The 14,990-nt window shown below is 48.3% G+C and overlaps 3 protein-coding genes across 3 annotated transcripts, besides 1 other annotated feature; 1 reads left to right on the top strand and 2 right to left on the bottom strand.

Moving 5' to 3' along the window:
* Positions 1-1,118: 1,118 nt before the first annotated feature.
* Positions 1,119-3,725, bottom strand: FPSE_01212 (uncharacterized protein; the record flags this gene model as incomplete). Its single annotated transcript, XM_009254332.1, has 1 exon — positions 1,119-3,725. One exon carries the CDS (start codon positions 3,723-3,725, stop codon positions 1,119-1,121), a length of 2,607 nt encoding a protein of 868 aa, XP_009252607.1.
* A 5,933-nt stretch (positions 3,726-9,658) lies between these two features.
* FPSE_01213 (uncharacterized protein) lies at positions 9,659-11,322 on the top strand (the record flags this gene model as incomplete). The annotated part of the gene is made up of 4 exons (XM_009254333.1): positions 9,659-9,981; positions 10,113-10,404; positions 10,483-10,715; positions 10,767-11,322. 4 exons carry the CDS (start codon positions 9,659-9,661, stop codon positions 11,320-11,322), a joined length of 1,404 nt encoding a protein of 467 aa, XP_009252608.1.
* A 576-nt stretch (positions 11,323-11,898) lies between these two features.
* On the bottom strand, positions 11,899-12,522 carry FPSE_01214 (uncharacterized protein; the record flags this gene model as incomplete). The annotated part of the gene is made up of 1 exon (XM_009254334.1): positions 11,899-12,522. One exon carries the CDS (start codon positions 12,520-12,522, stop codon positions 11,899-11,901), a length of 624 nt encoding a protein of 207 aa, XP_009252609.1.
* A 1,268-nt stretch (positions 12,523-13,790) lies between these two features.
* Positions 13,791-13,818: a microsatellite.
* The last annotated feature ends 1,172 nt before the right edge of the window (positions 13,819-14,990 follow it).

Here is a 14,990-nt window from a genome sequence, read left to right as displayed (position 1 = left end):
CTTCTCGGAGGATACCCTGACCTTGCGAAGAACGTGATGACAATGCTTCAGCGCTATCATCACGCTCCTCTCGCCAGGCCAGACTATCCTCCCAGCACTCATAACACTCTCGGACTATTCTGACATTTTATCTTTTCCCTTGATGTACACGTCTTTGTTTTTGTTTTTTTATTATGATACCCCATCAGCGTTTGTACACGCTGTCCTACGAGTTTACCCATCTTGATTCCCTCGGCAGCGAAAGTGCTTCTACGCCATCGCTTTGCGGATAGTGTGTTGAACCAGAGCTCGTGGCGACAATGCTTGCTACGCTATCGTTTCGCGAGCTCTGTGGGCGTTTTGTGTCTTTTTGGAAATGGTTGGCTGGAAGAGGTTGAAGCTTGGTTAGGGAGATGTTAACTATTATGGGTTTTTTTATTTTATACCGGTTAGGATATAATACACAAGAACCGTTGCTCTCCCATATTTGTGTGCTTATTACATACATGTTGACTACCAGATTTCGAGTTCACAGTGAAGTGTATACAATCTAACAAGCTCTTCTGTGCTTGACCTTGTGTATCGCGTTCACATATATGTCAAGAGAGTTTGTCAATGTCCCTCATATCTTGGTATTTACGTCAAGGCAAACATACGCGACCTTCGGACTTTCACAAGCTACACTTTTAAAAGGAAATTATCAACAAGTATGAATTGCAGGCTTCAGGCATTAATCACTTCACAAAAGACAAAAGAGTTCATGTAATGGCGTTCTGTATTCTCTAATTGAAATGCGGTACATACATCGTGTTACACAACCCGTAGGTTAAAAAATCTCATGTGCACATAAAACAAAGGGGACAATTCAATGTTCAACTCCAAATTCTCAAATTTCTCATTCCTCAGCAAAAAATCTCGTTTATCCGAACCCTCATCTCCGCCGGTGTCAAACCAGGGCTTGAAGTAAAGGCTGGAAGACGATGATGACTCTGCTATACCCTCGATATGAAAAAAGAGGGGGAAAACCCATTCCCAAAATTGTCTAAAAATTTCCTGTTCCAAGTGTTGAAAGTAAAGAAAGGAAAACTTGGCTTTGCTATGCTATGCTTCTTTTTTGTTTGTTTTTTGTTTTTGGTTGATCAGAGACCGAGCATGCGGCGGAAGCGGCCAGGGGCTTGGTAAGGAGCAGGCTTCATGTTCTGAGCCTCGACAGTGGCGGTCACGTAGACTGTCTCGGGAGCCTTGGTAGAGGCAGTGGCCATGGTGGTAGGGGCAGGGCACATGGTGACAACCTGGGTGACGACGTTGGCACCTTGCTCACCAGCGCAAGGAAGAGTGACGGTCTTGACAACCTCTCCACCGGCGGGCATAGTGACAGTCTTGGTGATCTCCTCGCTGGGGACAGTGACGGTCTGGGTAACCTCGTTGGTCAAGGTCTTTGTGATGGTCTCAGTGCCAGCGGTAACGGTGTCAACACCAACGGTGACGTAGGAAGTGATCTGGTTGGTGACGGTGTGTGTGATAGTCTTGTCGCCAACGACAGTGGTCTGCTGGCCACCAGGAACAATAGTGGTCTCGGCAGCGGCCTCAGAAGTCTCCGCAGGGGCCTCCACAGCAGTGGTCTCGGCAGCAGGAACGGTAACGACACCGGTTCCGGTAGGGACACCAGCTGTGACAGTCATGGTGGTGAGGCTGACCTCGCCGTTAGGCTTGGTCATGGTGATGACAACGACACCGGTCTGAGTTCCAGTGACAACAGTGGTAGCCTCCTCGCTGGTATCAACACCGAGAGCAGAAGAAACCTCGGCGGCAGGGGGGGTCTCGACAACAGGCATGGTCTCAACGGGAGCCGCAGAGGTCTCAGCATCGGAGACAACCTTGGTCTCAGTGTTTCCGGGGTGGACAACAGTGCCAGTGCCAGTGGCGACACCGTTGGTGAGGGTCATGGAGGTGACGGTAACCTCGCCGTTGGGCTTGGTCATAGTGACAGTTGTGACAACCTCTGGGACCTCAGAGGTGGCGACACCCAGAGCGGTAGAGCCAGCGACATCACCCGCAGAGGTGGTCTCGGCAGCAGCCTCAGTGGTCTCGGCAGCGGCGTCAGTGGTCTCGGCATCGGCAGTCTGGACAGTGGTGGCAGCGGCGTCAGTGGAAGCAGGGGTCTCAATGACGGGAGTACCATCGGAGATAACGCAAGACTCAGAGACAGTGAGGGTGCGGGTAGAGATGACAACGTGACCACCAACAGCAGGCTTGTTGTCCTTGCCAGTAGTAACAGGAGCGTCAGAAGGAAGGATGACGGTAGCGGTCTCAGTGGACTCCTTCATGTCACCAGTAGGGGCCTTGGCAGTGGAAGAGGCATCAGTGCGGCAGATCTCGAGCTGCTTCTGGCAGTCGGCAACGGCGTAGTTCTTTCCAGCGCTCTCAGCACAAGCCTTGGCCTGCTTGCTACAAGCATCATCAAGAGCCTCATCGATCTTGGTGAAGGTCTTCTCGTCGGAACCGGTACCGACAACGAAATCGTCCTTGTTGCCACGCTTGACAGGAGGGCAGGCAGCACCAATGACGATGGTGCGGTGGAAGATGGTAACCTCACGGATGACAACGATGACAGGCTTGTTGATCTTGCTGACAACAGCGCTGCTGGTAGCAACCTCGGAAGCAGCGGGGAGCTCGTCGGCAGCAGTGGTGTCGACGACAGCAGGGGCAGTCATAGTGGTGTTAGCGAAAGGACCGGGCTTAGAAATGACAGTGTTCTGGCTGTTACCAGTGGTGAGGATGACGCTAGGGATGATGGAAGTGAGGATAGGGGTCTCGGCCTCAGTGCTGGCAGCGGCCTCATCAGTAGCGGTGTTGGCAGTCTGGGTGTCGTTCTCAACAGCGGTGGACTCGGCAGCAGCTCCAGTAGCAACAGTGGTCTCCTCCTCGGCAGCCTCAGAGGTGGCAACACCGAGGGCTTCGGAAGCCTCGAGGTCGGCACCAGTGGTGGTCTCCTCAGCTCCCTCGGCGGGTGCAGTCTTGGTGTTCTTGCCGCCAGCGCACTTGGTGCAGGGGATGGTGATGGTCTCGTCAACGAAGATGGTAGTACCGTCGGTGATGTAAGAGGTAGGGATGACAGTCACCTCGGCGGTCTGAGCGGGAACATCGCCAGACTCAGTAGCCTCAGCAACATCAGTGGAAAGGGTCTCGAAAGCAGCTTCCTCAGAAGATGTGCCCTGAGCCAGAGCATCACCACCAGTAGTGACCTCACTCTCGACGGCAGCCTCAGAGGTCTCCTCAGCACCAGCCTCGGTCTCGGTCTTCTTGCCTCCAGCACACTTGGTGCAAGGAATGGTGATGGTCTCGTCGACAAAGATGGTAGTACCGTCGGTGATGTAAGAAGTAGGAATGACAGTCACCTCAGCAGTCTGGTCGGAAACCTCGCCAGCATCGGTGGTGATGACAGTGCTGATAACCTCAAACTCAGAGGTAGCCTCGGCATCGGCTTCGCCAGCAGTGCTAGCTGTGCACCTGGAGCAAGGGATGGTGACAGTCTCGTCGACGAAGATGGTGGTTCCGTCCTCGATGTAAGAGGTAGGGATGACGGTAACCTCAGGCTCAGGAACATCGGGAACCGGGTAGGCGTTGGTAGGCTTGGCCTTGGCTTTGGTGACATACTTGGTGAGAGTAACCTTTTCCTGGGCAACGACGCCCTCGACGAGAGCCTGCAGGCTGACAGCCGCGACAAAAACGTTTCGCATAAACATTGTGAAGGATTTCAAAAATGGCGTTTAATGGGATTTGTTGTTTTGTTGATTTGGCAACAAGTGAATGACTCTATCAAAGAGCAAAAAGTAAAAAAGCGATCAAGCTGAAAAAGGCGACCAAAGCACCTGTAAGAAGGGAATGACTGGAGAAGAAAAAAGCCCAAGTCGGGGAACAAAACTAATGAGTGTATTGAAGTTGAAAGTGAAGAGGAAGAAAACCAGAGATGCTGCGGCGAACGCATCGCTTTTAAGCAACAACGAACAGCATCTTGAATTCTGCTCAGCCTCGACGAAAGTCCCCAGCGTCAACTGTGACATGGGTTTGGGCGGAGTACGATTCAGCACGGGCATCCTTGACATCGATCGGGGTTAATTGAGGTGGTCTCAACTTGAGACGTGATGGATCTGACGCCTCCCCCCCTCCTCATATTTCTCAATTGAGAAAGTGCCCAGGTCTCAGTTCACTGTAGACGAGACATGGTGTGTAGAACCTTGCCGACTTGGCAAGGCGGTGCCATATTGGGGTCGAAGACCTAGGCGAAGGGCGAATTGCCTTGGAGACTGGATGATGGACGTTAGAGATCCATGGGTCCTAGGCACAAGGCTCAGGCAATCCTCTCCAGATAGTGGAGGGATTATGACCCCATATCTTCTTTGGTGTCCATCCGGCTTATCAAGGTTAATTTTCCGGCGGTGAAATCGACAAAAACAACGTCTGTCGGCCTGGCTAGCCGCTTTCCAGATGAGACGGGTAGACCGTTCGGTTGGCTCGGTAGCTCTAATGAGTGTCTAGGATCTTTGAGCAGTCATATGTGGTGTGTTATTGTGCGTTTGTTTAGTGATTGTTTGTGGACGGAGTTTTCGTTCAACGGTGAAACTATTCCCGTAGCCATATCCAAAAATAGGGCAAGCCAAGCCTGGTGTTGGTTGGTACGTATCGGAGGATCAGTGATGGCACATATCAATAGTATAGACTTGTATGTATGAGACAGCTATATTAGCTGAATGGTCATGATGACCAGTGTAGGATTTCTTCCAAGGCAGAGCTGGGATGGAGTTGTCGATTGAAGCTTGTGTCGATCCTCCTCGCAATTTGCCGTAAAACGTATTCTCAACAGCCGTCGTAGTGTACCTGCATAGCGTAGCGTTGGATGTTGCTATCGAGCTTAGTTTAGGCGTTTGATGCAGAGAGACGAGGTTGAGTAAGTGAGAATGGAAGCGTTCAATTGGAAGAAGCGATATGCAGGGATGCGATGCAACGGGAATATGCATAAAGTGGGTTTTGCAGGGGGCGGGGTTGAACGTCTCACGAGAGAGAAAAGGCAGGTACGGCCGACAAGGGTTTATTGTTTGCTTTTTTTTCATGACGGGAATATCGAATATCATTTCTATGAATGGTTGCAGGTATAAACAAATAGAGGGACGTTTGGCTACCGGATAAATGCTAGTGCCATAGCTTAAAGTGACTATACCGTTCTTTTGATCATGAATCCATCACAACTTACACTTCAACAATCCAAGCAATACCACAGACATCATCCTCTATTAAGAGAAATCATCAATTACGGTAAAGATCATGTCTGAAAAGTTACCAAAAGCAGTGACAAAGACTAATAGTAGAGCTAACCCCGGTCCAAGCTCCATACTCTCACTCAACATGAATCATGACCAAGTTTCATGATTCCACCCCTTAAGCCTTAAAGTCTTGGTACGTAGCCCAAGACCGAGCAACCTTGTCGTCCACCTCGTTTCAGAAGTGACTTCATAGCCGAATTGAGATGACTTGTTCATGCGTTTTCACACGAATGAGCCATCATTCGTCCCAAATCGAATAGAATCCATCATATACAAAACAAGCATAATCTCTTCCTGAAGATGCCGCAACCACACTCGACTTTGGAAACAAACACAGCCTCCTTCACTTAAAACTATACCCAATTGTTTTGTCCATCTCGTTACTATCGGAGAATTTCTTTTTTTCCTTTGCCTGTCTTTATCGTATCTCTTATACCTTTTATTTAGCATATATGTGTATCATCAAGGACATCGCCGATGTTCCACGATGAATCATGTCTCATCTTTTTCTAGAAGCTACAAGTGTCGTACGATACAACCTCATAGAAATCTTGGTCAGCGATGTGATGATCTTCGTCTCAATTGATCCGAGACAAGGATGAACTAGAATCAATGCATTAGCTCACTACCGCTATCAAGTGCGCGCTTGTCTGACATGTTCCTTGCAAGCGCCATTCGTTAGATCCCGCTATGATATGGCACGGCCGGATCATCGCGTCTCTGTAATTTATCACATTGCGTACCTGCAGGTGTCGTCCTGTTTGCTAATCCTTCTGCAACTTGGTTATTTCCCTGAGTCAGCTTGTGCGGATGCTTGCTTACATAGGACCGAAGCCATGGTTTGTTTCAAAGAAATGAAGTAGAAACAATATTAATAGATTACTATCCGTGCATTCATTTTACCGTGAGTCTCGGGACGTTACATTTAATCGTAAACAATTTCACCTGCACTGGGAATCGTTCCAACCTTCTCAAGGCCAGAAGCAGACATGACGAGTACTAATCTTATTGAACATGCAAGCCTACGAATACGATGTTCCTACACGTAGGTGAAAATCCTGTTATTGGTTTTAGACTTTAAGTCATGGAGTTTCTGGGATCTATTTTAGCAGTACAGAGTATGGCTCTCACAACTTGTACATCGTATATACTGGTCACTTGGTATTTGTTGTAGTATCTCGTGATCAAATATCCTACCGCAAGTCAAGACGAACTCAAATTCATTCGTCGTCCATTCCCTCGCCTACCTGCGTAGTATCCATGTAGCACGGATCGATGAACTGAAGTGGGTTTGAAGATCAGTGGATCAATCAAACAGCTGTTGTTCCTCTATTGTCAAGATCGTCATCCAATGGGTCAAACTCAATAACAGCCTTGAAAGCTACCTGTCGTATTGCTCAAAGCGCCGCGCTTACCGAAAGGTCAAGGAGTAATATCGGACGGGCGTTTGCAGTTTGCTCGAGCTTTGAGAACAGACATGCTGACAGAACAAGGATACCGGGTGTATACTCTGAGAGTCAACTGCCAAAGCGTTGTTCATCAAGTGTCCCAAGTGCATACATTCATCTTAATTACGCGTCATTGCGAGATTGAATGTGTATCTCGGGAAACTATTTCGTGAAACTTGCGCGAAACTCGGCATCTTGTCGGGAGGCTCAGATAGATCAATATGCTTGGCCTGACATGTCGACATGTCACTCATGATAGTTGACGGCCCGGTGAAAGCAATATGTGTCGAGTAAGAAGCCATTAATACGCAGTCGCAAGCCAGTCAGTTTTAGGCGAAGGGCTTATGTCAGATGTGATTAGACCAGGCGAAATGAAAGACTGTGAGCTATTGCTATCGAAGTGAATAAAACTTAACGATTTAATTTATAAACTGCGTACAGACTCTCGTCGCAAAGACCACCCTTAACAAGAGTACCTGAGATACATAACAGACAAGGACATAATCGATCTCTTAAACTTGGATATCATTATTATGGCCTTGGAACACTGTTGTGTTAGTTTGAATGGTCAAACAGACCTGAGGTTTGGCTATAGGGTACGCGAAGTCGAAACACTCATTGACAGCCTCACATCAACATACTCTATTCAACATTGACACATTTGAATGCCGAAACCATAACACTAACTGGGAAATCTCTGGCTGTTTCTACTTAAGTAATACTCTCCTCCTGACCCTTGACTACCATGTACTTGAAGCTTTGCGGGAGTGCTGGATACCAAATCCACTTGCGTGTCAAAAAGGACCCAGCACATTACGGGCGGACTATGTAAAAGAATCGTTTGAGTTATAGAAGACTAGTTTTTGTGTGTAGCCACTAATATTTGAACAAGGACCATAAAATATTGACTTGACGTGGAGTGTAGATGAAACACAGACATTGATTGAGACGACAAAAGTAACACCAAACAACCTAACTAGTGTAGACCTGATAACAATTCAAGACTGAAAATTAGTACAGACTGAGGAGAACAATATATGTTTTCATTGGAACCAGTACACTCTCAAAACGATAGTCAGCCATTCGAATGGATGACATCAGCTTATTTAAGTGATGACAAGGATTGTCGCACGGCATGAAGAGGTCAGGACTTTGTTGTAGCACGTAATCTGAGTTCCTTACACCTCCAGCTAGCAAGTTCTGTCTAAGAAAGTGTTCTGGCTCAGTTGCTGTTGTATGTTTATGCAGATCTACTAGCTCATTGTTTACTTACCGCCTCCTCATTATAGCCCGGTTTCTGTAATGAATATGTACAATCCGAACTAGTTACCTAGACAAGTCAAAGTATTCTAGAACAAACCCAAGTACCGACCCTGGAGGGCCTAAGATACATCCCAGGGCGTCGTTATAGGAATCTAATTCCGAGCCACGCAGTTCTTGACCCGAGCTGAGAGACTATTACGTACGCTCAACAAAACTTCTTCACCTGTCAAGCCTGTCGGTGGGTATAATTGGCGTCGAGTATGGGGTAACTTGAGAGAGATTAGATTGATAAGATGCGATGGGCATGGGGCTGCTATCCGAGACCGGCAACCGTGTCGCAATTTTCTGTTCGCACATTGTGATGATCTGTGGCCCAGACATGGTATTGTACGTAACTGAAATTTGAAGAGCTTTTCTCATTGTCAGATTGAACGGTAATAAAGCTGCAATATGTAGCAACATGCATGGTTTACAATGCGGACATGGGAAACTCTGCTCGTCTCATGACGAGTGAAAACACGTGGGGTTGGCTTTTTGTACACCCCCGCATGACTTGGCAAGAAGGGATGCGATTGGTATGTATTCTTGATCGTGAAAGTATTGCATTGCATTGCGCTGTTGGTGTAGTGTTCCCAAGGTGAATCTAAATCCGTCACCGCTGGATGTATATGCACCTATGCATGGTCTTATTCTTCGGTGAAAAACTCGAGCTATTACAACCTGACAAGTCACCGTCCCCACTCGAGTCTTTCGGAAGAGTAGGGATTGACGGATACTATCGAAAGAGCAAAAGAGGGGGGGGGTCTTGTTTGGTTCGCTTCCATGATGGACAGGTACAGGTACAGGCAATAACAGCTAGGCTTGAATCGGTCTTTTGTCAAGCTTCACGAATTGGTCCTGGACTTTACCATAGACATACTAGTTTATATGTGGCTGTATCAAGTGACTGACGCAGCCTTGACCTTAGTTGACGAGATACCTGTTGATGGCAATTATCATCATCATCCATTATTTGTCTTTGTCGATTACAACTACAGTCAATATGATTCTCAATGGTTTGATCAATTGATGAAAACTCATTCAAGGGCTTATGTCAAAGTCACATCATAACTACTATCGTTCTATATATCAACTGTCGTATCCCCGCTTCAACTACGACTGTTACTGCTAGCATAAACCAAAAAAAGAACAAAAGAACCCACTTGTTTCTTGTTGCTGACTCTTGGGATCCCAGTTTCCCATCAGCTGCGTTACGTTAGCCGTCACACTCAGAAACATTAATCCTTCCGTAAACAAGACAATACGATAACAACACCTTCTCTTTTCTCTCTCTGTCTTTTTCTCTGCATCTCCTTCCTACACCCCCCTCCCTGACTCTGTACCAACTGACCTACAATTCACTGCATACCTTCCTTTGCCGTGTCTAGCCCCGATTCATATCGCATCGCATCGCATCATAACTATCCCTGCTTCTCTCATCCGGCCTTCAACATCCGGTCTACCGCCCATCTGAATTGAGAACACACACGCCCCGTGCTCACTCTGCTTATCAGATCCTGGCGTCTTGTCTTTCTTCACACACTGTACATGTCAAAGTGCCAAGCCGCAAATCACTAGTTAAAAAAAGTATACAAAGAAACAAAAGCTATGGCGCGTTTTGTGGATTTGGAAGAAGACGAGGATGTTGGAGCGGGCCCTGGCGGCTTTCCCGTCCACGATGCTCATCCTCCTCCTCATCATGAGGCCGCCTTTCCGCCAGTTCTGGAACCTATACATCATGGCGACCCTCAGCTCAACGAGCTCTCCCAGAAAGATCAGCATCTTTTACTCCTCAGGAAGCTCGAGTTGCTGTCGTCTAGCAGCAGCCGGAATGGACCTTGGCCTCACTCATTGTACAACCCAGAGCCGCTAGGCACCATGGATGCTTCTACTTTCCAAGCGCCTGTCACCAATGCGTTTCAGTGCTATCCGTGAGTCCGACCCTTTTTGTACTCGATTCTTTATCTCAATGCTTTCATGTGCTCAAGATTGAGAGTTCTGAAGCTTATCATGATATCCCCGCCCTCATGTCATGACAACACCATTTACTGAACCTCGATAGCATTGTCGAAGCCATTGCTTCTTCCATAGACCTAAACACCCTTGACGCTCTATCGCGCACCTGTCGTCTCATTCATCATGGCCTCATTCAATACCGCACTACCCTTATCAACTCAACGCTCCACTGCCAGAACGAAGACGTCCCGGTCGATGGCTCCGAAACCTTTCGCTACCGTGCTCGCGCCGGTAACTGGTTCTACATGGAAGATGGCCGCAGCTACAATGGAAAGTCAGGCAATTGCGCCCGCGACATGGTCGGCGAGTGTCGCAGATGTGCAGATGTGATATGTCGGGTATGTACATGCATGCGATCGGCAGGCACATTGGCAATTGTTGAGTAGGTTGCATATGCTAACCTCGTCACCTCGCAGAACTGTGCCATTAAGCCACCGGCTTCTGTCGCCCTCAAAGAGAGACACAGAAGGCTTTGCAAGCCTTGTGTTCATGCGCCTATCGCAACTCTTGTCAAGACCCCTGTAGATCCAGACATTCCTCTCTCATCAGAATTAGTATCGAGAGAGGTTTGTAAGTGCGCCGACGATGGCGTTTGGCTCTGCCAGCCATGTGGGCGAAGTATCCGGGCCGCAGATCATGACTACCAGCGGTACATTCCAACCCTCAATTACACATTATATTTCTTTACTGACTATTCTAGTATCTGGCGCTGGCGAAATCAGTACGGCGAAGTTCTCGGCGGTCTTGGCACTGGCATCGGCGAGGGCGACCGTGGTGTAGTCTGCGGCCGCGAAGCAAACTGCTGCGCAGCCAAAGAAGTCGAACACCAAGTCGACTGTGACGCCGAAGACGCTCGGGACGGAAACGTAGCTACGGGTTCGAACCCGCAACAAGCTCCGGTTGACGTTCTTATCGACCAGCTCCGCCTCACACACGAGCGCACGCCGTCACCTTCTCTCGGTCCTGGCTATCTACGCCACGAGATTGAGGGTATCGGCGGCGTGGTGAAGCGCAAGCGAGTTCGCATGGTGCGTGTCGGCCTCGGTGTGCCTGAGTGGGATGATGAGCGTTCTAGTGGTAGCCGAGTTCTGGGCCGAGAAGTCAGAGGTGCTCGACGATCGTGGTGTGGTTGGTGTAATCGTGTTATTCCTGGTGAAAAGGATGTCTTCAATGAGCCGCCTTCTTCATCATCTTCAGACGCAGGAAGTAGTCGACGAACGTCATCTATCAGGTCTGTTGAAATGAAGCTGGATTGAGTTACTTGGCGTGGGTTTGAGTTATCTCATAAACGCTATATAGGCATAAGTATTAGTGAGAGTTCGGTTGCTGTAAGCGACTTTTACTGCAATGACCTGGCGGGACTGGTCAACCTTGTATGCTAGAAACATGAAGTATATAAGAAGACTTGGACATATGTTTGTTTCAAGTAAAGAATAATAAATGAATGCACATACACTTGATGTTTTTGACTATAATGCTGACCTGTACCGGCACATATATTTATATACGCATTATCCGTCTACTACGAAGAAGTAGGAAGTGCATATGGAGCGAGAAGGCTGTACATTTACAAATCACAAGTTTGATAGAAGGTGAGGTATCGTCATGTACAAAATCAACATGAGAGACCGTTACATTGATGTATTTCATTGATATTCTTTTTTGGCATTATACAGAGTTTACCCAACTCAATGGGTTGAATCCAGCATGATTCACATTTCACAGCTTCCCGTCATCATAATCCTACACAAGCTCCTAGCGATTTTATGTGTTTATACAAGTTTGATAGATGATCGCTGGGCCAGTTCATTGACACCTCAACAATACACACCCTACAACTCGCCACGGTACAGCATCTCCGTCCTCCTCTTGCGCTCCTCTCTGGCATTGGTTCGGATAGCACCCCATCGAGACTCCCTTCTCTCCAGCTTGCGCTTGACATTCTCCAAGTGGCTCGCGGGTGCGGGAGCCGCCATCTTTACGAAAATCACAGAGCAGCCAAACTTCTCAGCGAGCTTGTTGACGGTCCATGTCTCGGGGTCCTCTTTCCTTAGTTGCTTCATCTCCTTGATGTCGGCAGCGGTGAGGTTATAGTTGGGACTGCGGCGGTTGTACTTCATTTGTGGGGGTAGCTTGCTTGATGAGAGAGGCTCCAGAGGAGAACCGGGAGTGTGTCGAAGTTTTGTGAGGGCTACACGGCGCGCATCGTTAGGAGGGAGGAAGAGGAAGGGTGTGTGAAGAGGAGAAGCCTCTGACGAAGGAGGGTTGTAGATGATGGAGTCGGCGGCGGGGAAGGCGGCCTTTCGGTCGGGGAGGAAAGATTCGTGAGGGGCGATCTTGAGGGAGCGTTTCGTTCGGCTTGTCGTCTTGTGGCCACGGCAGGGAATGATAGGAAGGCCTGATGGGCGAGGGCTGAGTAGCCGAGCCGCTGGTCGTGCGAGAGTTCGGAACTCCATGGTGTGTTTTGAAGTTTTATAACGACGAATTGAAACGTCTAGGACCACGTAGGTTGTGGAAGTGCTGGTCGAGGTGTTGGATTCTCGTATGGACCTCGTACACTGGGTTGAAGACGATTGGCCACGGCAATTGGCGTGTCGTGTGGTTCTAGCTGGACCCTGCCAAACACCTTGAAGTCCAAGATCTGAAGTTTCTGCCACTACAAATTCGCTTACCTAACACAAGCCTCGTCCAAATCTCATCACGTGGACTGTCGAGTGTCACATGACCTTCTGTCGGATATCGGAAGAGCATTATGCCGCATCTTTAGAGCTCATTAAACTATGACGTCGGCTCTTAACTGGAATGCCCCTCTTGGCAAAGTTGACTGTTTCCGTCCAAGCTACTGGTTTGACCCCTCGTGGATTTAACCTCCCGCGCTTCCAATAATACTGAAACCTCGACTAGCAGCTGACGAGTCCCTTGTTTCAATTTCCAAGTACATCGAGCAGATCTCACAATTTCTTTTCCTGGGAACACTGGAGATGATTGTGGAGGGACTGATCAGCGACCCCTTATCAGTGGCGAATTATGACAGGGAAAAAGGGGTTCGGCACATGGCATGTCAAAAAGCTTGAGTTCTAAAAATGGGTCTAAAAGCGAAACCCAATGGTCGCATCGCAGATTGTGCTTTTGGTGTTGTCGATGGGAGTTGATGTTTGGGACGAAAAAACGCAACCCATCGATACACAAGCAAGGCAGGCGTTTTCACCCACCTCCCTTGTTGCTTCTCATCTTTTGATGTAGATACGCGCGGATCTTTACCCCTTGCTATGCCATTCTGCCAGGGCATGAGAAAACAGCCCTGAAGGAGTTGTCACGAGGTCCATGCCGGTAGCGGGGTCATGGCCAGGTTGTGAGGTTGGTGACAGCAACGGCATGGGATGTGTGATAAGAAAGGTGACCAAGATGATGACGGCTGTCACCCAACCGTTCCAAGGAAAGACAGTGGTGGTCAATTTGAGGGAGATAATGGCTTGACTGAGCCCAATATAGCAACCACATGTTATTTTGCGAATATTGTAAGCGTCCCAAGGGAGAGGCCGAAATATCATGAGATTGCAAGGTAACAAAGGGATATTTGAGCCCATCGGATCATTCCCTTAGCATCTGAGATGAGAAGCCCAGGGCTGACTTTCGTATTCTTGGGTTTAAAAGTAAAAGTCCCTTGAACAGTGGCTTTCGGGTCTGGTGCCTGACTTGCATGGACGAGAGTCCCCTTGTCGACTGCATGCATGCATGCATACATACATACACACGGATACATGGGCAGGATTCGTGCAGCCCGGTACCAGACATACGTAACATGCAATGTAGGATCACAACATGGCTTAACCAACAGAACATCTGGAAGGACGAGATTTCAAAACGTGGTCACCTTGTAGGCCGACCCTTTTCACTGCATTGCATTACATGTATGGCATCTCGATGTATCTCCCGTTTCATCCCTGACAAGCAGGTTTTTTCCCAGGCTTGACTTGACATCAACAGACGAGAAATGTCGTTCGTTGGCTCAACTTGGCAGAGCGTCAAGGTCCCGTGGTCAAATGCAACTTGCAATTAAATCTCTCGTCCCTGGCAAAGTTAGTAAAAAGAAAAGACATGGAAGGTAGTGGATATTTCTTTTCTGCCTTCCGTGCGACAGCGACTCACAAAATTGCCCCATCCCATCATATACTGCCCTGGCTACTGGGATAATATTGCGAGTGCGTGCCTTGAGTTGATCCCGTGCCTTGATCAAAGTGCGCTGATCCTCCAAAAGATTGAAGCTCTAAAGCCACCTACGCTACGCCGCTGTCAGCCCCCTCCCTCATTCCTTTAGATATCATATCGTCGTCCCCTCTTCTTCAACTCCCGGTTTCCCAAAAGAATCTGACTTGTCTCATCCCCTCTCTCTCCCTTCTCTTATTGTTCTGTTTTCGTTCATCTCGGCAGACAATAGACGAATAAAAAACACCCATCTTGGGAAAACCCCTGCAACTACTACTACCACCTTTAAATAGGGTAAAGAAGCGAGCGGCATCCGACGAAAAACAAAAAGCAATAACAATAACAATAGCCTTTGGTACCTATCGGGTCTCTCATCTCCCTTCCACTGCACGAATACGCACGCTGCAGCCATTAGGTACCAACGTACATCGTCTCAGCCCGCCCTCTTCTTTCCGCATTTCCGCAATCCTACCATCCATCCACGATTACCTCGTCAACTTGACGAAGCACAAAAAGAAAGAAAAGAAAAAGACTATTTCCGGTCTTGATCATCTCAAGACGTAATCGACCCTATCCGAATATCAGACGGCGGCTCGACGGGACAATCAAACGGCATTGCCGCGAGTAACAAGTCTCCAACTCCAAACCTCATCCACAGCGACCCTTAGCGCTGGCCGTTGCGGGTCTTTGTTTACGGAGGTCCCCAGTATTGTACCGG

Source organism: Fusarium pseudograminearum, chromosome 1 (assembly GCF_000303195.2).
Source record: "Fusarium pseudograminearum CS3096 chromosome 1, whole genome shotgun sequence".
NCBI classification, from domain to species: domain Eukaryota; kingdom Fungi; phylum Ascomycota; class Sordariomycetes; order Hypocreales; family Nectriaceae; genus Fusarium; species Fusarium pseudograminearum.
Note: the sequence above shows the minus strand (reverse complement) of the source record. Positions and strands in the feature narration are given on the sequence as shown.